This window comes from Penicillium vulpinum (genome assembly GCF_028829585.1).
Source record: "Penicillium vulpinum strain IBT 29486 chromosome Unknown utg000003l_segment0_segment0, whole genome shotgun sequence".
Lineage (NCBI taxonomy): Eukaryota > Fungi > Ascomycota > Eurotiomycetes > Eurotiales > Aspergillaceae > Penicillium > Penicillium vulpinum.
In genome coordinates, this window is record NW_026643243.1 from 6,948,446 (window position 1) to 6,969,132 (window position 20,687).

General features: G+C 50.2%; 12 protein-coding genes across 12 annotated transcripts; 8 read left to right on the forward strand and 4 right to left on the reverse strand.

Annotated features, from left to right (window-relative positions):
* Nucleotides 1-15: 15 nt before the first annotated feature.
* On the reverse strand, nucleotides 16-834 carry N7479_007664 (exosome non-catalytic core subunit RRP40; the record flags this gene model as incomplete). Its single annotated transcript, XM_057255358.1, has 1 exon — nucleotides 16-834. One exon carries the CDS (start codon nucleotides 832-834, stop codon nucleotides 16-18), a length of 819 nt encoding a protein of 272 aa, XP_057109220.1.
* Nucleotides 835-1,404: 570 nt separating this feature from the next.
* On the forward strand, nucleotides 1,405-3,210 carry N7479_007665 (ribosome-associated complex protein SSZ1; the record flags this gene model as incomplete). Its single annotated transcript, XM_057255359.1, has 3 exons — nucleotides 1,405-1,503; nucleotides 1,559-1,595; nucleotides 1,646-3,210. 3 exons carry the CDS (start codon nucleotides 1,405-1,407, stop codon nucleotides 3,208-3,210), a joined length of 1,701 nt encoding a protein of 566 aa, XP_057109221.1.
* An 830-nt stretch (nucleotides 3,211-4,040) lies between these two features.
* N7479_007666 (SUR7/PalI family protein) lies at nucleotides 4,041-4,982 on the reverse strand (the record flags this gene model as incomplete). The annotated part of the gene is made up of 4 exons (XM_057255360.1): nucleotides 4,041-4,302; nucleotides 4,367-4,549; nucleotides 4,612-4,906; nucleotides 4,970-4,982. 4 exons carry the CDS (start codon nucleotides 4,980-4,982, stop codon nucleotides 4,041-4,043), a joined length of 753 nt encoding a protein of 250 aa, XP_057109222.1.
* A 577-nt stretch (nucleotides 4,983-5,559) lies between these two features.
* N7479_007667 (uncharacterized protein) lies at nucleotides 5,560-6,746 on the forward strand (the record flags this gene model as incomplete). The annotated part of the gene is made up of 4 exons (XM_057255361.1): nucleotides 5,560-5,625; nucleotides 5,753-5,938; nucleotides 6,001-6,306; nucleotides 6,366-6,746. The coding sequence occupies 4 exons, from the start codon at nucleotides 5,560-5,562 to the stop codon at nucleotides 6,744-6,746; spliced, it is 939 nt and encodes a 312-aa protein (XP_057109223.1).
* Nucleotides 6,747-7,182: 436 nt separating this feature from the next.
* N7479_007668 (tRNA methyltransferase RSM22) lies at nucleotides 7,183-9,666 on the forward strand (the record flags this gene model as incomplete). The annotated part of the gene is made up of 1 exon (XM_057255362.1): nucleotides 7,183-9,666. The coding sequence occupies one exon, from the start codon at nucleotides 7,183-7,185 to the stop codon at nucleotides 9,664-9,666; it is 2,484 nt and encodes an 827-aa protein (XP_057109224.1).
* A 624-nt stretch (nucleotides 9,667-10,290) lies between these two features.
* Nucleotides 10,291-10,901, reverse strand: N7479_007669 (DASH complex subunit SPC19; the record flags this gene model as incomplete). Its single annotated transcript, XM_057255363.1, has 2 exons — nucleotides 10,291-10,698; nucleotides 10,770-10,901. 2 exons carry the CDS (start codon nucleotides 10,899-10,901, stop codon nucleotides 10,291-10,293), a joined length of 540 nt encoding a protein of 179 aa, XP_057109225.1.
* Nucleotides 10,902-11,033: 132 nt separating this feature from the next.
* Nucleotides 11,034-11,621, forward strand: N7479_007670 (F1F0 ATP synthase subunit i; the record flags this gene model as incomplete). Its single annotated transcript, XM_057255364.1, has 4 exons — nucleotides 11,034-11,142; nucleotides 11,224-11,253; nucleotides 11,378-11,428; nucleotides 11,557-11,621. The coding sequence occupies exons 1-4, from the start codon at nucleotides 11,106-11,108 to the stop codon at nucleotides 11,619-11,621; spliced, it is 183 nt and encodes a 60-aa protein (XP_057109226.1). The 5' UTR covers nucleotides 11,034-11,105.
* A 684-nt stretch (nucleotides 11,622-12,305) lies between these two features.
* N7479_007671 (mitochondrial 37S ribosomal protein uS14m) lies at nucleotides 12,306-12,854 on the forward strand (the record flags this gene model as incomplete). Its single annotated transcript, XM_057255365.1, has 3 exons — nucleotides 12,306-12,424; nucleotides 12,539-12,710; nucleotides 12,792-12,854. The coding sequence occupies 3 exons, from the start codon at nucleotides 12,306-12,308 to the stop codon at nucleotides 12,852-12,854; spliced, it is 354 nt and encodes a 117-aa protein (XP_057109227.1).
* Nucleotides 12,855-13,559: 705 nt separating this feature from the next.
* Nucleotides 13,560-15,209, forward strand: N7479_007672 (uncharacterized protein; the record flags this gene model as incomplete). The annotated part of the gene is made up of 4 exons (XM_057255366.1): nucleotides 13,560-13,627; nucleotides 13,696-13,811; nucleotides 13,842-14,429; nucleotides 14,485-15,209. The coding sequence occupies 4 exons, from the start codon at nucleotides 13,560-13,562 to the stop codon at nucleotides 15,207-15,209; spliced, it is 1,497 nt and encodes a 498-aa protein (XP_057109228.1).
* A 1,264-nt stretch (nucleotides 15,210-16,473) lies between these two features.
* On the forward strand, nucleotides 16,474-18,049 carry N7479_007673 (allantoinase alX; the record flags this gene model as incomplete). Its single annotated transcript, XM_057255367.1, has 2 exons — nucleotides 16,474-16,968; nucleotides 17,027-18,049. 2 exons carry the CDS (start codon nucleotides 16,474-16,476, stop codon nucleotides 18,047-18,049), a joined length of 1,518 nt encoding a protein of 505 aa, XP_057109229.1.
* Nucleotides 18,050-18,360: 311 nt separating this feature from the next.
* Nucleotides 18,361-19,277, reverse strand: N7479_007674 (TMEM199/VMA12 family protein; the record flags this gene model as incomplete). Its single annotated transcript, XM_057255368.1, has 2 exons — nucleotides 18,361-18,915; nucleotides 19,020-19,277. The coding sequence occupies 2 exons, from the start codon at nucleotides 19,275-19,277 to the stop codon at nucleotides 18,361-18,363; spliced, it is 813 nt and encodes a 270-aa protein (XP_057109230.1).
* A 162-nt stretch (nucleotides 19,278-19,439) lies between these two features.
* On the forward strand, nucleotides 19,440-20,377 carry N7479_007675 (tubulin-binding prefolding complex subunit PAC10; the record flags this gene model as incomplete). The annotated part of the gene is made up of 4 exons (XM_057255369.1): nucleotides 19,440-19,459; nucleotides 19,574-19,814; nucleotides 19,976-20,209; nucleotides 20,279-20,377. The coding sequence occupies 4 exons, from the start codon at nucleotides 19,440-19,442 to the stop codon at nucleotides 20,375-20,377; spliced, it is 594 nt and encodes a 197-aa protein (XP_057109231.1).
* Nucleotides 20,378-20,687: the final 310 nt, after the last annotated feature.

Below are 20,687 nucleotides of genomic sequence, written 5' to 3' on the forward strand. Positions count from 1 at the left end.
GTCCTACAGACACACTCACGACACAAGCTTCATATCCCTTAGGATTTTCGTCACTAGTTTCTTTTGGTCATGAGGGTGAAGATTTTGCTGATCTGTATCCTGTAGACAACGCCCAATTGCGATAGTGACTTTAACAGCACTTTCTGCAGCATTAGAGCAGTCTACCCACACCTTTCCATTGCGGCCAACTGCAATCTCAAATCCTCCCAAGCTCTCCAGCTTCTTCCCGAGTTCAGACAGAACAACCAATCCTTCAATTGCATCTGTGTTCTCGGCAGAAGAAGAGCTTGCCCGAATCAATCGGGCGGCCATACCAGTCGAAACATCAAATACCATTCCGCCTGTCAAGGGTCCCAACCCTCCATCAGCCTTGCCAGTTGCTGGGTTGACACAGGTGAGTTCAACTTCGGCGCCGGCGCCGACTCCCACGGACTGTACTCGGGCATACACCAGCTCGCCCTGCTTCAACATTGGCCTTGTCTTCTTAGATGCGCCCTCAAATGACAGTTGACCCAGAAGCGCGTGGGCCGTGTGCGGGGTTACCATGCAATGGAAGAAATCAACGCTGGAGTGGTGGATCTGAGCAATGACGAAGTCGTTGACGGTGGGGATGTATCGGCGGTTCGGGAAAGAAAGAAGCGAGACGGTGTTTCGTTTCGCGTCGGTTGTCAACAGACCAGCTTGTGTTGCTGTTAAGACATGATTGGTCCCCTTTGAAGAAGGCTGTGATAGGATGCGGAGGCCGGGACCTAGCCGTAGAGGGTTGGAATTGTTGGTAGGAAGATGGTCTTGAGGTACCTCATCGCTAGGTAATAGGACAACCGGGGCACTCATGATGCCAGATTGGATAAACTGTGTTCTCAGGATAGCCTAAGTGTAGAGGACTCCGAGGAAGAGGTTCAATATTGTATTTTCGGATGTCTTTCGCGGTGAAAATAGATTGTCTGTTCTCTGTTCTGGCGCATTGATTCTGCAAAAGAAAACGATATTCAGTTCTTATCACCACGTGACCTCATTGAATTCACACTAACAAAGCTCCATTCTAGCACTTCACTTGGGACTGACCTAGGGACTATGAATAAATTAAGCGTTCTGGAACTAAAAATTGCTTACTTGTATCGAACACTTCTTAAACCTTAAGAGGTATACTATCGTGGAAAACTATCTGCATATAAAGAAGTGAAGTGTGGCGGTGCCTTTCCAAATCTCGACATCGCCACAACCACTATCGATAAGCACTAGCCACATTTGCGGCAGACGAAAATCTTCAAAATCTTTTTCGGTCGTTCCCCCTCAATCGAGATTTCCACCAATTACTTCGGATATCCGCAAATCTACTTTCACGCCGTGACGTGCGATCTTTAATTCTTTTAATCCAAAAAAGTACATATTTTCAACTTCGACATGGGTGACGCTGCCAACACTACCCCCGCTGAGGCGGAGCGCTTTGCTATCGGTATCTCATTTGGTAACTCATGCAGTTCGATTGCCCGCATCTCGCCTGTACGTCCTGATATCCATTCTTTGGATTAAAGAATGGGGGCTGACAAATTTATAGGAGGGCAAAGCTGAGGTTATTGCCAACGAGGAAGGAGGTGAGGACAATGAAGCCCAACGATTTGAGATCTTGAATTAACATACTTAGATCGTCAAATTCCTTCCATCCTTTCTTATATCGACGGCGAGGAGTACCACGGCACACAAGCCAAGGCCCAGCTTGTTCGCAACTCGGCCAATACTGTTGCATACTTCCGCGATTTCATCGGCAAGGAATTCAAGTCTATCGACCCTACTCCCTGCCACCAGTCGGCCCACCCCCAGCAGCAGGACTCGACTGTCGCTTTCACCATCCGCGACACCGAGAGCGAGACCCCCAACACTATCACTGTTTCCGAGATCACCACCCGTCACTTCAAGCGTCTGAGACGCTCCGCTTCTGACTACCTCGGTAAGGATGTCAACGCCGCTGTTATTACTGTCCCCACGGATTTCACCGATGCCCAGCGTGAGGCCCTTGTTGCCTCTGCCAAGGCTGCTGGTCTCGACGTTCTCCAGTTGATCCACGAGCCCGTTGCCGCTGTTATGGCTTACGATGCCCGCCCCGAGGCGACTGTTACCGACAAGTTGGTTGTCGTTGCTGACTTCGGTGGCACCCGTTCCGATGTTGCCGTTGTTGCCTGCCGCGGTGGCATGTACACTATCTTGGCCACTGCCCACGACTACGAGCTTGGCGGTGCCTCCCTGGATAAGATCATTATTGACCACTTCGCCAAGGAGTTCATGAAGAAGCACAAGACCGACCCCCGCGAGAACGATCGTGGTCTGGCCAAGCTCAAGCTTGAGTGTGAGGGTACCCGCAAGGCCCTCAGCCTGAGCAGCAACGCTCAGCTGAGCATTGAGTCCCTGGTCGACGGTGTTGACTACGGTTCCACCGTTAACCGTACCCGTTTCGAGCTTCTCGCCGGCAAGGTCTTCACCCAGTTCACTGCTCTGATTCAGCAGGTTGTTAAGAAGGCCGAACTCGATGTCCTTGATATCGATGAGGTGATCTTCTCTGGCGGTGTTTCCCACACCCCCAAGCTCGCCAGCCTGGTTAGCAACATCTTCCCCGAGAAGACCAACATTCTGGCTCCCGCTTCCTCTGTCACTGCCATCAACCCCTCCGAGCTGTCCGCCCGTGGTGCCGCCTTCCAGGCTTCCCTGGTCCAGGAGTTCGACCACGAGGATATCGAGCAGTCTATCCACCCTATGGTCACCGTCACTCCTCACCTGTCCAAGGCTATTGGCGTTGAGTTCACCTCCGAGACCGAGACCACCTTCCAGCCCCTCCTCGGCGCTGAGACTGCTCTCCCCGCCCGCCGCATCGCTCAGTACTTCGCTCCCAAGGAGGGTGGTGATGTCCTGGTCCGCGTGTGCGAGGGTGCTCATGAAATCAAGGTCACCAAGCCCGAGCCCAAGGCTAAGGAGGACAAGCCCGCCCAGGATGAGGATGACTCCGACTTCGATTCCGAGGATGACGAGGAAGAGGAGACCCGCGAGATTGTTTGGAAGACCGAGAAGCCCGTTGCCGAGCTCGCCGTCAAGGGCGTCAAGGCTGGCGGCAAGATCGAGGTCATGGTCCACGTCAACCCTGATCTCGGTTTGCAGATCGCCGTCCGCGAGGTCGGCTCCCAGAACGCTGTCCGTGGCGCCGTCAACGGCTCTGCTTAAGTTTTTTCTCTCTTCCGCTTGTGAGATTAAAATAAAAGACACGGATTTCGTTTACGGTGTGATGATGCATGCATGACTGATAGAGGTTGTGATTTTTCTTTTTGCCCACGATTTGTACTGCAGTTATCGTCATGGAGTCTTTCCTTTTATAGTGCTTAAATAGACTCCGTTCGATGCGACCAATCAATACTGGTTCTCTTTTCTAGCCAACTTCACTTTACTAGGCGCTGGTCATTTTCCGACCTTATTCTGCTTCCTGTGGACTATTCAATGAGTATTCAAGATATGAGTGTATACAATTTACATTCCAAGAATCAGGCAACAGTAGTAGAAATTATATTACAGCTAGATTAGGTAGGTTCGCAACCGAAAGCACAAATTCCTGCATAATCTTCAAATCGGAGAATCGTTGAACCATGGGATTCATGAACAAATCATCAAAGACTCACCTGCCTTCAAATTATGATCAGACCCAAGGCAGGGGGAGTATTGCGCGAAGAATGCTCAATTGCCACCTTATGCAGGAAGGCTGCAGATTTATTAGGCGAGTAAAGATCGTAAGGGTTTCGTAATAGCATGAAGCGAGTGTGGATAGTTCGATCTTCCAAGCTGCATCCGGGTCATTTTGATGCAGCTTGACAAGACCAAAGTGAAACAAGCGGTCTCCTGAAGAAAGAATAAACTCTCAAAGGGGATATCAACGCAGGAAGACAAAGACTGGTGTAGGATGGTCCGGAGATCGACAGTTTCAAAAGTCGACATTTTCAGGTGCCCCGGCTTGTTCTTGTCGAGAGGAAGAAGCGGGCTTCTCATGGATAGGGTACATCCATTTAAGCGTAGTTTGTGGCCTCCTTCTTCTGGCTTTTCACGCTGTTTGAGCGCTGCGAGGAGAAAAAGCCACGGCGGCGCTCCCTGCGTCCACTGTATCCACCGCTAGTATCTTTTCGGCCGACGGCACCACCAAGGCAGTACAACAAGCACGCAAGGAACTGGCAGACAGACGCGGTCCACATGAAGCCGAATGCCTTAGGACCCAGGCGTGCGCTCTGGCCGTTACTATTGAACGCGTTGCGGCCCTGGACAAAGACAGCACTAGGGGTTATAGTTAGCACGTTGTTTCTGGGACGAACTCGTTTCCAATTGCAGTGGTACTTACGTCATGAGACAGGTCGTGATGACCTGGAAAGTCAGAGCGATCCAGGCCAGGAAACCAGAGAGGTAGCCGGCAACGCGGGTGCACATGGCCAGCATGCCAGTGAACAAAGAGCACACGGCGAAGAAGAGACCGATGATGATGAAGGGGAACATGAACCGTGAGGTCAAGAAGTAATGGTTCGTTCTACAGTGTAGGTATGGTTAGCGCGACTCGGTAATGTTAGGATCTATCCATTGATAACCTACCCGACGAACTGATGAGGGACATTTTCGGTAGTGTCGAAGTTGCGGTGGTTTGGGGGGTCGAAGGGGAATTCAACGTGGGTATCACCGCATAGATTCTTGCCATCTACCACTCGACAGAGGTTCCAGAATGTCCAACGCGAGATTGGCGGTGCGCCTGGGATATTTCCCGTGTGCGCCTCGAGGAAGTAGACTCGATTCAGCGGATCGTTGTTGGTTACACCTCCCAACAGAGTGAATAAGATCAGCAAGATCGAACCCGCCATGAAAAACAGGCCCGTGAAGCCTAATGATGCTCCTATAGATGACGATCAGATTAAGGTATTATAAAGTTGTTGATCAGGGGAGGCGATCGACTTACTGCTGAGACCCATTTTGTTTGGGTATTGTAAGTGACACTAGAATTTGATTTGAGGGGCTTTTTTTTTTCCTGGTGAGAGGTGTCTCGTATCTTCAAAGGGAATGGGGTGAAGAAGAGTGTCGAGAGACAAAAGACAAAAGAGATGTCAGAATTTCAAGTGGAAAACGTTAGTAGGTATAAGGCTGTACGAGCAGCCGAAGTATCCGAGGACCACTGCCCAATTTAATATAATGACGAGCATCATCCTTGCTTCTCTCCTTTTACTTTTCTACAAGAATGAATGTATCGACGATCATAACGTCATGGTTGCACCTGATTAGTTAGCCGTTCATAGTTAGCTTGCACTCTACTTTAAAACGCTAGACCATATTGGGTTAGTCTGCTCGGTCCATGACGAAGTCAACGAGCGCAAATGAGACGACTCTCTCAACAACCACCCAATGAAACAAGTGACGTCGACTACATATTAACGTTTCTGCCTTGATCCAGTTTTGACCCTTACCCAAAAAAAAAAATCCTTGTCTGCCCAACCCGAATCGCCAGACTTGAGGGTTACGCATTGCGACCCTTCCCCCCGGTACGACGTTGTAATGGCGACTTGGGCATACCCCCCACTGCCCACAGAGCAGATAAACCGTGAGGCAGACACTGCGCTGGTATGTAAAAACATATATGGACCCTTATACAACAGGCCTTCTCTACATTGAGGCTTGGTTGGCTGTAGCTATAATCCGTGGAGGGGTGTGGAGCTTCTTTAGTATAATGCCAACATATTTACCTTAGGCCCGAGAGTTAGAGTGGCTATTGCATTCGCTGCAGGATTCACTTGCCTCATTGAAGGAAGGTCTTCAAGAATGCGCCGCCCTCCTAGCTCCCCAAGAACCAGGGTCAACATTGGTGTTGTCCTCGCTACGATCGGAAAGTGTGAAGGGCTTCGTGACTAGAATCGGCACTAAGGTTGTAAAGGGAGTATGTCTACCGATTCTTGCCCGAAGATCAGTGAACATGCAACTAAACCGATCCCTCTTTAGGATATTCAACTTCGTCTTGCATCGCTCCCACATCCTCGGGGTGCCCCCAGCACCAGACTGAACCTCTCCCAATCCCCTCAAGCCCCGGAACTGGTACTTCGGCAGCTGGTGTCGGTTCGAGATCTCGTGGCTCAAAGCCTGGATATTGTGGATGTGAGCACATGGACAGGCGATCCTCTCAATGCAGGCTTCATTTTTGGTCAATTGCACCTCTTGCTTGAGACAATCAGCGAGGCGCGACAAATGTTGAAAGGAGAAAGCGATGAGACGCGAGGCAGGTGGTGGGAAACCAGCGCCACTGGAAATGTACGTTCGATCACTTTGACTAAAGTCGTGCGATATTTACTAATATGTATGCTGCATAGATGTTTGACCCTCCGCTTCCGCCACATCTTTCATTCCATCTATCTATCACGGACTCAGCTCTGGTCCTTCTTCTTCGGACTCTAGAGTCTACTGCCCTCAATCATTCGCAAACCCCTTTTTCTTCAGATATCTCCCTGACTGGGTTCTCTCTACGAGATCGGATATTCGGTTCGCGAACGCCAACCCATGACGAGGCCGGTGTCCTTTTTCAATGGCAAGGGGAAGAAGTTCGTGTTAAGGAGAAGATCCGGGTGGAGAGTCAGGACCCCAGTCTGATGGCGGTCATGGCGAAACTATCGGCCCTTGAACATGAGGTGATGCGGTGCGTTTCTGCGCTGCGGATACTCATGGGTGATGAAGATACAGAGAGCGAGGCTTAGCGATTTGATTTGACTGATACCCTATGTACTATATTTGAAATATGAATAGCTGTTTTTTACGATGCTTGATGTGTGATTCGGTGCTCAAGGTGTAGGGCTGTAAAAAGAACTGAATGGGTTTTTCGTAGTATATATTGATCTACCATCTTGAGGCTAGGGCTAGGACATTGTGGAGCGGATGCATAATTTATAATATAACAGAAACAATTGGCATATAATGTACAATATATAAATATTCCTGCCAACAAAAAAACATTCTATGGATACAACACCATATCGAGCCAAAATTCGCCCCAGGGGATAGGGGAACAGCCAATGGGAGGCTCGCAGTTTGTGATGGGCGCAGGGCCGTCTTGGCATCGATTTTCTGGGCTGGGCCATTTTTTTTCTTGCTCTCTCAACCACTTGAAAAGGGACTGTTGACAAGAGCTGGAAAATGTTGTCCAGGTCTTCAGCATCAGGCGCCAGTCGGTCACAATCGCGCGAACTATTTCGCACGTTTGCACGCCCTTCTGGATTGCGACAGCTCCGCGGACCTGTCAACCGTTTGAAACATACACAGCAACGAACTGTTGTCCAAAAGGTGTTGCCTTTGGTCGCGAGTAGCAGTCTTGCACACCGAAGAAATACTTCCGACTATGCAGTATCACAATGTCAGCCTCGGCGGAGGTTTGTGTCAGGCTCAGCATCCGCCGACTCGCCGCCTCAACCCATCCAATCTACCGAACCGGAGGATATCAATACCCTGATCGATCGAATCGGTAAAAACGAGGCGGAAATGGCACAATTACTTGAAGATTTGGAAATTCTGGACGAAGAGGGCGAAGGAGACGAGCTCATCGACCTTATCGGCCAACGAGACGAACACACCGCAGAGTCATGGGTACACATGATCAAACAGCGCTTTGGAGATGAGTTGCCAGAGGGGTTATTGGATGACGCCGAGCTTCAAATATATGCCCGCCTTTATGGAGAACCAATCATTCGGCAGGAGGTTGATTTAATGATCGAGGAGGAAGAGGAAGATCTGAGCTTGCTTCGCGAAGATGGACAAGGAGGATGGGAGGAAGTCGATCTAGAAGAAATCTCCCCCGAGGACGATGTGCCACTCGCTTATGATATGGATGTTTCCCCGGAAGAGCGAGAGACAATTGCCATGCAACGGACTAGAGAAGTGGCAGAGCAGTTGGGCGGCGAGATCATGCTTGAGGAATTCGAGAATGAGGCAGTTCCTGACTCTGCCCCAAGAATGCATCCGCTCACCCTCGAGGGAAAATTCGGAACTGATCCCACAACTATCCATCTGCCCCATGATAGTGTCACTGGTCCTATATCGGTCATTCTGTCGGAATTCTCTAACAAGCACATTTCCGAGACTGCTCGGCGTCTGTTTGGAGGACCTGGGTTGCCCCATTCAAGTACAACGGCGCCCCCGCGTGCCCAATTACCACAGCTTCCTATCGCTCTGAGTGCTTCGCAGCGTCAAATGGGAGAAATGGAGGCCAATGCATACTTGGCAGCCTTGTACCCCGGAATCTACGCATCTACACTTAGTGTTATGGTTGAAATTCGCAAGCGATTGGGTGCCGATTGGATCCGCAGTCTCATTACAAAAGAAGCTGGACCAAGCGTTCTTGATGCCAGCGGTGGTGGTGCCGGCATCCTGGCCTGGAGAGATATCATCCGCGCAGAATGGGAGCTCATGGTGCCCGATCATCCCGCGGGTGCCCCCATCCCCTTTGGCAGATCAACTGTACTGACAGGTTCCGATGCCCTTCGGCGGCGCGCTGCTATCTTGCTGGAAAACACTACCTTCCTCCCACGGCTGCCTGATTATGTCCATGTGCGCGAGAAGCCTACAATTCATGACTCGCGGAAAGCTCCTAAACGCAAACAGTACGATGTCATCATCGCACCGCACTCTCTTCTCGGTCTCGAAGAAGAATATGAGCGTAAACAGCACGTGGAAAACTTATGGTCTCTTTTGAACCCCAATGGAGGTGTTCTCATTCTGCTCGAGAAGGGCCGACAAAAGGGCTTCGAGGCTATCGCTGGCGCTCGTGAAATGCTTCTGAAGCGCCATATCGCAACCCCGGGCTCTACCGAATACGACAACTTCCTCGAATCCCCCGACCAACGCGAGGTCATCGAGAAGGAGCGGGGAATGATCATCGCCCCCTGCACCAACCACTCAACCTGCCCGATGCATAATTCCTCAGGTGCTACCAAAAACCGTAGGGATTTCTGCCACTTCGAGCAGCGATACATTCGCCCTCCATTCCTGCAGCGCATCATGGGAGCGAAGGACCGCAACCACGAAGATCTCAAATTCAGCTACCTCGCCGTGCAGCGTGGCGTAGATCTACGACAAGACCAAGCAATTCGTCAAGATCCTGAGGTCACAGATGCCGCATTCGAAGGATTCGAAAATCCCGAGGAGTCTGATATCCCCAACACACTACCTTTCCATCCTCTATCACTCCCCCGCGCCATCTACCCACCCATGAAGCGCCGCGGCCATGTCATCCTCGATCTCTGTACGCCCGCCGGTAAAATCGAGCGCTGGACCGTCCCGCGCTCCTACAGCCGTCAGGCTTACCGCGATGCCCGCAAGTCTCATTGGGGAGACCTTTGGGCCCTGGGAGCCAAGACTCGCATCCCACGCAACTTGAACCTTGGCGATAAGCATGGTGAGGGTAAGAAGGAGCGGTTGGCTCGCCGTGCGGTGGCCAAGGCTTCTGAGGAAGAGGGAGAGTTTGAGAATGAGGGAGAAGAGGAGGATGAAGATGATCTGATTCATGACTCGGATGTTCCTGATGTCCCTGTCAAGAAGAGGGGTCAGCATATTCCCAGTTGGAAGAAGCATAATGATAAAAAGAAGGTTCGCCAGGCTTCCAACAAGCGTTCTGTCGATGAATAAGTGGCTTTGATTTGGCGCAATTCTTTTTGTGGATTTGGACGTTCGGAAACATGTATTATACTACTAACTACTGACAGCATTTGGCATTGGGACTGGGGACTGGATCTTGTACATTAGGATATTATTCTTGCACTTCTACAGATGTACATATAGCATCTTCACTCTAATCAATGTTTGATATGTATTTTATTGATTGATACAGTATCTGAGGCGTTATTTGGCCTGAGTCGATTCTCCTTTTCTCCAATAAGATGGTCCTGATGGAGAATGTTGGAGATCCCACTAACTCAGTTGTGATGAAGCATGGTCTTGTCATGACCTGCGGGGACTGTGCCAGGCCAGAAGCGCCGGTAATCATCGAAAGCCTGTCATGAGTGTAGCTCTGTAATGAACACGGGGTTCCTCAAATATGCACCGGGCATGAGAGGCATTGATGTCCTGGGGAAGACAGTCGCTGGCTTCAGGCTTGGCTTTATTCTAGCCAGAGTTGATGAAGCAAGCACGGTCAAAAAAGATGTGGATAGAAACCAGATAAAGGCCACATTAGAACCATATTGCTCCTGGCAGGCTGGTCGCTTTTTGTAATAGCAAATATTCTTATCTCGCAAAATGAGACCGCCACATTCACTGTGCAGCCATACTCTTTCGCAACTGCCTTTGCTTCTGCGTACTCTGCAATTCCAATCGATCGACTGCAAATTTGAGCCGTTCTTTCTTCTGCATGAGTCTCTTCAGCTCCGCTGCCTTGGATGCGGCTGCATTACTCGACGAGCCAGCGCCGGGCCCCGCCATGCGACCCCGCAATGAGCTGCTTTGAGGTTGGCCCCGAGTAGCTAATGCCCGGCTCTCCGGGTTGGACGAGAGTCGACCTTCTTGCAGGTCGCATTTCGCCTTGAGGCCTTGTTCACGGCGCGCGAGCTTTTCAATGTGATTCGATGATAGTGTGAGGAGATGGGCGATGCTGGGGGTGATTTCATCAAGGAGAGATTGCTGCGCTTCGCGCAATGTAGGCTCAGGGAGGAGCTCAAAGTGCTATTCAAAGGTAAATGGTTAGACTTCAAGCTTCTCGTTTGTTTTCAGGAATGAAACTTTGTAGGACATACCCGCGTTGTCTGGAGGACTTTAGCTAGACGAGGGAAATCGCTCACGCCTGAATCGAGGGTGGCAATAGAGTTGTCCAGAATCTGGAGAGAGGACTGTAACGATGTTACTGAAGAAGACAATGAAGACGCCATAGTGTGTGATTTGAAGCTTGATTTGGAGATGATTGTTTACAACGCTCGGGATAGATCGGGCGGTAAAAGCGGCATGACACCGCCTTTAAGGCGGCGTGGCCTCCGGACCGGGCAAACTCCCAAACCTCACTTCTCCTCTTCCGTCCTCCTGCCTCACCATCTTCCCGAACCCGAATTCTCCCCGCATTCGATTCACCTGTCACAATGTCTCTCCTCGGAAAGAAGTTCCCCGGCGCTCTGGGTACGTTTTTTTTAGACCTCGATTACAACCTGTCGGAGAACGATATAAGGACCAACGACTAACGCATATGTTCACTTACAGCCAAGCCTATGGCTCCCTTCTTCGCTGCCGGTACGCATACCCTTTAGATCTCGAAATTCCCTGATAATCCGGAATACATGGGTTGTCAATTCGGAATAGCGCACCCTCGGAGCGGTTGTTTGTAGAACATTACTCTGACGATTCTCCTCTCCAGGCCTCATTGTGCTCTACGGCGTCAACTCTCTCCAGAACGCTCTGTCCAACTGTGAGTCTACTCCGCGCAGCTACATCTATATCATCGACGAGTTTCGGGTTCCCATTCGACAATATCCGCGGAACGACACTTCGATGAGCGTCTGCGAACATAAACAACTAACCTTCATATCCGTATAGCCCAGCAGTACAAGAACGATCCCCGCAACCCCAACGCTAAGCCCGCTGGCAAGGCTGACCACTAAATTGGGTCGACAATGAATGCATTTTGAGATCCAACCTGTTCGTTGAACAGGGGCGGGACGAACCGTCGTGATGTGTGGGTGGACGGAGATGGCCCAGTCGACAATGGCCGGCTTGCACTTTTTGTGATTACTCTGCGGGCATCTACCCCTGTCCACGCATATAGACTATACCCACCTCGATGGGGGTGACTTGGATCAATTCACAAGCTGTACCAGTACCAGTACCATTCTGCACAATGTGCTTTTTCCTTCGTAGTGTCTCTTCTGCTGGATGATATCCCATTAATCAAAACCAGACTCTCAGTCAGAGCAAGGAAAGTAGCTTGAGCCGAATATTCCGAGGCCTGTTGTATTATAAGTAAAGCTATAAGGTTTGTGGACTCTATACTTCACATCTGCTTATTGTTACGCCATTCCACTTAGGGCTAATTTTCTACTTCTTTGCGACCGTGCCATATGTTAATATTAGCCCATATTTTCAATACTGTTTCATTTAATTTTGATTGTAACAGCTATCCATCAAAATACTAGTAGTGACATAGGGCTTTGATGCACTCAACGTGAAATCCTGCATCAAGCACGCTAAACCCGATCGGGCACCCAGTTTTCGCCAACTCCGCCTGGCCGAAGGACAATCATTTTCCGACCTCAACTCCGCAATACCCCCCAATTAAACGCGCCAAAATGACTAAAATGGCAGGCCTTTTCCGGCCTAAGAAGCTTGATCTCTCGGGATTTGTCAATACTCGCTTGATTCGGGACCACAACAAGCGCATCGCCTTCGAGCAGACCGAGCCCGAACGGTGCGAACACTATCCTTCTCCCAGAAGCTCTAGCTTGGCCAAGGATGAATATCCCGAGCTGGGAAAATTTGCTGGGAATTGAAACACAAATGCTGACTCTGTATTCATTTTCAGACAAGCCCTCCGTTACATGATCCGCAATACCTCTCTCTCTGGCCGAGTCCGCGCCCAGGCTCAGCTCCAATTGTCGCAGATGCACGCCTACACTCGCCCCACACAGATCAAGAACCGTTGTGTGGCATCAGGAACTGCTCGCAGTGTCTTCCGTGATTTCAGAATCAACAGAGTGAGTGGAAAACGCCGGCCAATGGCCACACATTGTCCGAAGACTTCTGATATCATTTTGCTAACACACTGTCTTCCGTAGTACCAATTCCGTATGCAGGCCCTCGCTGGTGAGTTGCCCGGCGTGAGAAAGGCCAGTTGGTAATTGTATGAGATTGTTGCCGGTGCTCTGTGATATATGGAGGCCTCTGTTTAAACTGTTTGCACGATGGCGTTTTCTTCTTTGCTTCCATTGGGTGGAAGTATGTACAGTATGCAGTTCTCATTTGCAGAGAATCAAATCACTCTTTGTTATTTCGGCTCCTGGCTCAGATTCTTCTGTTCTCGGCTTGTTGTCATTGACTTGTTGACAAGTCCAGGCATCGTTTTAGCCGTGATCTCTGTTTGCTGATGTTGTAGGATAAGGATTTCTTTGTCAATGCTGAGATCGTCTTGATTGGTTTGTTTGCTTCCATTATGATGGACAATTGCAGACCAGCCCGGTTGATTTGATTGATATATCCCCGGGAATCCCATCATAGCAGCTCTGTGCCGTACATCAAGATTCAACTCATAGATTCTCAATACCAAAGCAAGATTCTTCGGCGTAGCCTAGCGGCAATCGCTTCATCGCCGGTCATTGAGCAAACGGGTCGCCTGTCGATGCCTTCCATTATTACGTCGTCGTTGACTGTTGCCCCGTTGTAAAAGCGCGCTGGAAACCGCGGCGCCTTCCGGTTCTGCTTGTGTGGCAGTCTCCCCCTTCTCCCTCCCCTTCTTCTTCCTCTTTGTCCATCATTCATCTTCATCTCTCGTCTCTTTGACTTTCTTCTCAAATCAATCTCACACATTGATTTGAAGCACTAGCAAGATGAACGGCCTTCCGGAGGGTTTCCTTCCTGACGACTCGGTCTTCCCTGAAGACCTGCTGGAACTGGGGTGAGTTTTCTGTAGTTTTCAACGTGACGTGTCAAAATTGATGCCTAACCGTCCATTAAATGACACAGATTTGTCCTCACCAAGGATGACAAGATCCGGTGGAGTGATGCCCCGGGCCAGGGTCCCCGGTACAAGATCAACCGGAGTGACCGCCTGAACAGGGTCCACGTTGAGGCCTTGCACAGTTAGTTAACCCTTAGATCCCTTTCCATAGTAGGGTATAGTCTTGATGAATCATCTGGCGCTGACAATTTCACAGGCGTCATCCGAACCTGCGTCCTTGACCGGCTCACAGGAATGGGCATGGACTTGACGATGATCCCCAAGGATAGCAATCGTCAAGTCCCTATCCTCATGTCAAGCAACATTGATACCGCACCTCGGGTTGTTGTTTTCTGTGGCGAGATTATCGAAGACCTAGGCATGTTCTCGTACCGTGACGCCTGTGACGACGGAATTCCTTTCGGTGCCATCGTCGGCTTTGCAAAGGCTCTGCTTGGTGAGAATGCTCAAAGTTCCCCCAATGCCCTCATCATTGCGAACGCCGGCCATACCGTCTGGTACAATGAGGGTTGGCGCTCGGTAACCTCCGACACCTTTGCCAATAAACACCGCGGCTCTTTCGTGGAGCGCCTACGCCCGGTGACTGATCGTAACGCCGTCAATAGCGGCGTCAATGAGCATATCGAGGACATCTTCCAAGGAATTTTGATGCGCAGCAACTTCAAAGTTGGCGCCAGAATCGATGTCATTGGCCTGTCTGAGGGTGGTGGTGCTGTAATTGAATTTCTGAAGAATCGCTGTGAGTATCTGACCGAATAAGATAGTTAGGGTTTGCTTACTGACATGGCACCTAGGGGGTTTCTGGTTCCCGCACATCTCTTCCATTTCCCTCATCAACCCCGAGTCGATTGTCAAGACTGACCTCAACATCGATGACATGAAGGATCCAAGGTCATTCGCCTGGTTCATGAAGTACCGTGCCCGTGCCTGGACCATCACTGACAAGCCGATTGGCACACGTTTGCCCGGTCTTAACCTGCTTCATGGCTGCAACACGTACTCCTCCGGTGAAGGCGCAAAGTCGACATGCATGATCCCTCGTGGTGTGGGACATATCTTGACATGGATGAACATGATGCACTACTGCCTATTTGGGTTAGAGACTTTCGATGTGGTCCCTGGCGAGACCGATGCCGATATGGAAGTTGTGCTCCCATGGCTGTGCCCCGACACCAAGATTCCTCGGCTCCCTAGCGGCAAGATTGAAGTGCACAGCCTAGAGGTCATGAACCAGACCAAAGGCTACCTAACCGGTGTCACGTTCAGCGACAATATTGTCTCCTTCTTCAATGAGAAGTTGTACCCCCCCTCCGACAGCGACAGCGACGACAACAGTGAGTTTTCGGCGGCTTACGGGGCCGAGAATCACCAATATTATGACGCCCCTCTTCCTTCCGCGTTCCCTGACGCTCCTCCCATTCCGGAAGGCACCTACTACGGCGACGTAATCCGGGGCCAAACTGGCCCGTTTGACCTCAGTAACCTGCAGGACATCCGAGAGGAGGATGAAGGCTGGTAGGCTCTCTGAGGAGTGCTCCTGCTTCCTTCTGAAGAGGCAATGTGCGTTGGGCCTGTCCGGAAGTGTGTTGCCCCTGGAGCTCGTGTTTCCCGGTGTTTTCCCCGGTTGATATTCTTTTTCTTTATTCTTTGAGGTTTCTCGCCAGCAGCTGGGTGCTCTTCCCTCCCTACTTCAGAACAATTTTACCAGAAAATCACAAAATCACAAAAAAAAGGAGGGAAATCTCCCCATCTGCCCAGATAGCGAACAAATGAAACCCATTTTACTGATTTCTCTGGCCTTTTTAGCTATGAGACGTAGGTACACATGTACATGTAGGTATCCTAGAGTATCACGAAGGCACCAAGACCACAACCTTAACCGGCATACGGATTGGATTAACATTAGATTTAAATATCTACAGTTGCATATACAAACGTCGGGGCATCGGAACGTCGCATTAAGCATCTAGGTGGATTACACTGCTGATCACGGACCAGTGATGGACGGAATTCAAGCAGGCATAAGTCTTGGAAGAATCCCTGGAAGTTTTGGAAGACAAATAACATGGAGAATTCCCGCAAGATCAAACATGTTCTCTTCAGTCTTCTCTTCGGTATTCTTTTCATATTTCATATTCTCATCAATGCCCTCTTCAACATTTTCTATATAAGATGGCAAAATCGGTCAAAGAGAACTGGCCCCAAAAAACAGGGCCAAGATAGCCATTTCCAACCATTTCCAACCATTTCTAGTATTTTTCACCGGAAATAGTTTTGATCGAGTAACAAGAAAGGTCCGAGGTCAGAAGAGAAGACAGTTTCCATCGAGTAATCTGATAAAGCGGGCCGTTGATAAGCGTTTGAAATCGCCCGCATTTCGGAGGTGCCCGACGTCGGGAGGACTTTCGCATTGAATTGCAACCTTGGAAGATATACTATACTGCCAGCATGGATTCCGGAGCACAGGTGCATTGGGCATTGTCTCCCAAGTTTTCCCACGGCTACTATCTATAGACCGGTCAAGTAATCGCAACACCGGTTCTAGAATGGCTCGGCAGTGGGCCTGTGGATATTTCTCTGATTCTCTTGGATAGTCTCTTTGAGAAAATAGTGAAATTCCCTAAGGTGGACCCAGACTTATATTTTTCCCGAGGCGTTGGCGTATTTATGTCTTCCCAATCCCCTTATCTTGGGGCTTTTTGCCCCTCTTATCTTTTTCTTCTTATCTGAGCAGCTTCCTTATATTCCTTTATACTCCAAGTCTTAAGGGATATTATTCAAACATGGCAACTAATCTTCCCTCCATTGCCGTTGTGGCTTCATCCCGCGCCGTTATCTCCGGCCGTTTGACCTCTGCTACTGTAGTGATCTCACGGACAACTGGTAAGATCACCGCCGTCTTCGATTCCGTGATTCCAGCATCGGAGTTCCCTGCCGATACTCCTTATACCGATTACTCCCCCCATGTCTTGCTCCCTGGCCTAGTTGATGCTCATGTTCACTTGAACGAACCCGGCCGCACGGAATGGGAGGGCTTCTATACAGGCACTCAAGCCGCTGCCTTTGGAGGTGTGACTACCGTCATTGATATGCCTCTCAATGCTATCCCGCCTACCACTACCGTGAACGGGTTGAAGGAGAAGATCCAGGCTGCCCAGGGCAAATGCTGGGTTGATGTCGGTTTCTATGGCGGTATCATCCCCGGCAATGCAGGCGAGCTCAAGGCTCTTGTCCAGGAAGGTGTCCGCGGCTTCAAGGGTTTCCTGATTGATAGTGGAGTAAGTGAATGATATCGGTATTATGAGTTCTCTAATTAGTATTAACATTCTTGAATAGGTTGATGAGTTCCCCGCTGTTGGCACAGAGGATATTAAGAAAGTCATGGCCGAGCTGGCCGATGAGCCAACAACTCTCATGTTCCACGCCGAGATGATGCCCCCCATCACTGCATCTGTGGGCGACGAGGTTCAGACATCTGATGCCCCTGCCGCCCCTACCGGCCCTCTCGAGGCGTATTCGACTTTCCTGGCCTCCAGACCCTCCTCATTCGAGACCTACGCCGTCGAAAGTATTCTGTCTCTGGCTCATCTTGCTCCCAACCTCCCCCTGCACATCGTTCACCTCTCTGCAATGGAAGCAATTCCCTTGTTGCGGGAAGCCCGCGCCAACGGCGTCAAGATCACAGCCGAGACCTGCTTCCACTATCTGTCCCTGGCAGCCGAGGAAGTGCGCGACGGAGACACCCGCCACAAGTGCTGCCCTCCTATCCGCTCAAAGTTGAACCAGGATAGCCTGTGGGAAGAGCTGGAGAAGCACACCGGCGACGGCGTCATCAAGACCGTCGTCTCTGACCACTCCCCCTGCACACCAGAGCTGAAGATGCTCCCAGCCCATGTGCCCGGCCACTGCGCCGGCAGCAGCGACGAGAAGAGCGGTGACTTCTTCTCTGCCTGGGGCGGCATTTCTTCTGTCGGACTGGGCCTGCCCATCCTCTGGACAGATCTCAGCCGGCGTAAGGGCCTGACTTCCTCGCCAGAAGATGAGAACACCAAGAACGCCCTCCAGGACGTTGTTCGTCTCTGCTGTGCCAATACTGCTGCCCAGGTTGGCCTGCAGTCACACAAGGGTGACCTAGTTGTCGGCTTTGATGCTGATATTTGTGTTTTCGATGACTCTGCCGAATGGACCGTCGAGCCGAGCACCATGCTCTTCCGCAACAAGTGCTCTCCCTACCAGGGTCGTACTCTGCGCGGAATGGTCCGCGAGACCTGGTTGCGTGGTGAGCGTATCTTCAGCCGTGAGCAGGGCTTCGATAGCGAATTGCCGCAAGGCAAGCTGCTTCTTGAGAGACGGGTTTGAGATATTCCCTCTCTTCTTCTTCCTTTTTCTTTTGTCCACGATTGGGACAAGTTGACATCTCGGCAGTGCGCCTTGCTGTCTTTTCTATATTTCTGCCACTTTACATCTCGATCTCAACCTGTGAGATCGAACGATCTGATGAGCACTAATGATCGCACAGCATCCATACCCGTTAGATTAATGACAGCGCGTTGTAGCTTTAGGGATAGAATACCAAAAGCAATCAACTGAATCCATCCAAGTCTCTTTAAACAAAATAGCACGTAAAAATACATCGTGGTCATTATTGTCGAATACTATACAAATACATATTAAAGACTCACATCCTCGCCATCCTTCTTCTTTTCCCACTTCTCCCTAACCCTCCTCCTAACACCCCCATTAACCCCCTTCCCCCAAATCTCCTCCTTCTCCGCCCCGATCTCAACACCCTCATCTACTTTATCCACCTCCCCAACCGCCCCAATAACAACCTTCCTCTCCTTAACCTTTCTCTCCTTAACTTTCGCCCGATCCACTTTCCCAAGATACGTCCAATACAAGAACGATTCGGCAACAGCAACACTCAGCGCCGCAAATAGACCAAGTAGAACCTTAACCGCCTCGCTCGACAGGATCTCTGGCGTCGGGAACTTCGTGAGCGCTGCGTACACGCTGAATCCCGTCACAATCACCGAGATGAAGACGCTAGAAACAAGCGAGATCGTCAGCGTGTCCTCTTCTACTAGGCCATCGCTTGTGTACGGCGATGTGTGCGGATCTGCGTGGTCGGCATTCGGACGGTAGTCGGGGTTTAAGAGGCGGTTGTAGGATTCTTGTTCTACTACGGCGAGGAGGCGGGCCTTTGATGCGAGATATTCGGCGCTCTGGATTTTGCGTAGATATTAGGACCTAATTTTGGTATGGTTTCATATATTCGAGGAAGGAAGGGAAGGGGTGGGTGGGATGGGTTGGTGTATAGACCACGTACGGGCTCTGGCTTCTTTGGCGGCGGAGGAACGTAGACTTTTGTGCCGCGGAGGAGGGAGCTGAGGACTGTTGGTGTATGAGAGGCATGTTCTTTGTATTCTGAGTCGTTTTGGAGGTATCTAGCGAGCCGGATCAGTTGCTCGTGGGCTATTGGGCCCTGCGCTTCGAGCGTGGCAGGCAGGTCTAGCTCCTCGTGGCGCGAAGCTGGAATAGCTTCGAACGCGGCGAGGATGCGGTCTGTCGTAAGAAGGAGGACCATGATACAATCCAACAAATTCAACAAGTTAGGGCAATTAAGGAAGAATCCATGTTCAATTCATCGGAGAGATAAAGCGGAGACCCCCCAAAAAAGTGGCAGTTAAGCTCCTCCCCACATCGTCATCTTCACTCTCTTCTCTCTCTATCTTGCATATTCGCGACCATGGCGGACTCAAAGAAGAGGTAAATCCCAAATTCCTATTCCATTTATAGAAATCCCCTTCTAGCTTCCAAACCTCCAACTCCAATCCCATGCCCGCATCCACAGAAACAAGAAAACTGACCCCTCCAACCCAGCACGGTAACAACACAAACCAACCCGCGCGGGATCCCCGTCGCCCCCTTCATCGACAATGTCAGCGACTATGTCTCCTCCCGCGAGGAAGTCGAGCCCACCCTCCGCTCCTTCCAGGAGATGATCTCCAAGTACCAGTTCATGGAGGTGAACACCCAGCGCCGCGGCCAGGGCCTGCGCGAGAAGATCCCCGATATCAAAAAGACGCTGGAGATGGTGCGGTTCTTGATGCTGCGCAAGGAGGTAAATATCGCCCCCGCGCGCCTGTGACTCTATTCATACTATCCAAGAGAAAAAGCGATTTGTGGAGCTGTCTATGGGGGAAAAAAGACAGGCTTTGGAAATTGAAACTGAAATCCAAATTGAAATTGGGAATACCATTCACTGACACTCTACTTGTATAGTCCAACCCTGACTCAGACCTCGAGACTAACTTCGAACTCAATGATACCCTTTACGCTCGGGCTTCGATCTCGCCTGCTGATGCTGAGGAGGTCTACCTCTGGCTTGGGGCGAATGTTATGTTGGCGTACCCGCTCGCCGAGGCGGAGACTATGCTGGATGAGAAGCTCGGTGCTGCGGAGTCGAGCTTGCAGAATTGCGAGGAGGATCTGGAATTCTTGCGCGAGCAGATTACGGTCAGTTTATTATTGCAAGAGGCATGGGATTGGGATATTGGCGCTTTTGCTAACAGTTTATTTTTGCAGACATTGGAAGTTGCCACGGCGCGTGTTTACAACTGGGACGTTGTAGAAAGGCGTAAAGAGAAGGCTGATGGCAAGGGTGATGAAGAAAGTAAAAAATAAGCGCCCTGGTGGCTGAATGTGTTGATTTTGAAGGGATTTATGGAATATTATAAAAATTTATGATCTATTATCTTCCAGGTTAAATATCAAGGGGAAAAAATCAAGGAAATATTGAAATAAAATAATGGATATGAGAAGCAGAATAAGCTCTAAACCTCCAACCTGATGCCCTATGCATATAAAATGAAAAAAAGAGACGCATGTCATGACTCGTGAGGCAAAATAGAAACTCGCGCAAAAGAAAAAGAAAAAGGAACAGAACACACACAACCTCTATTCTTCCTGAGGTTCGAGGACGCTACCTTCACTA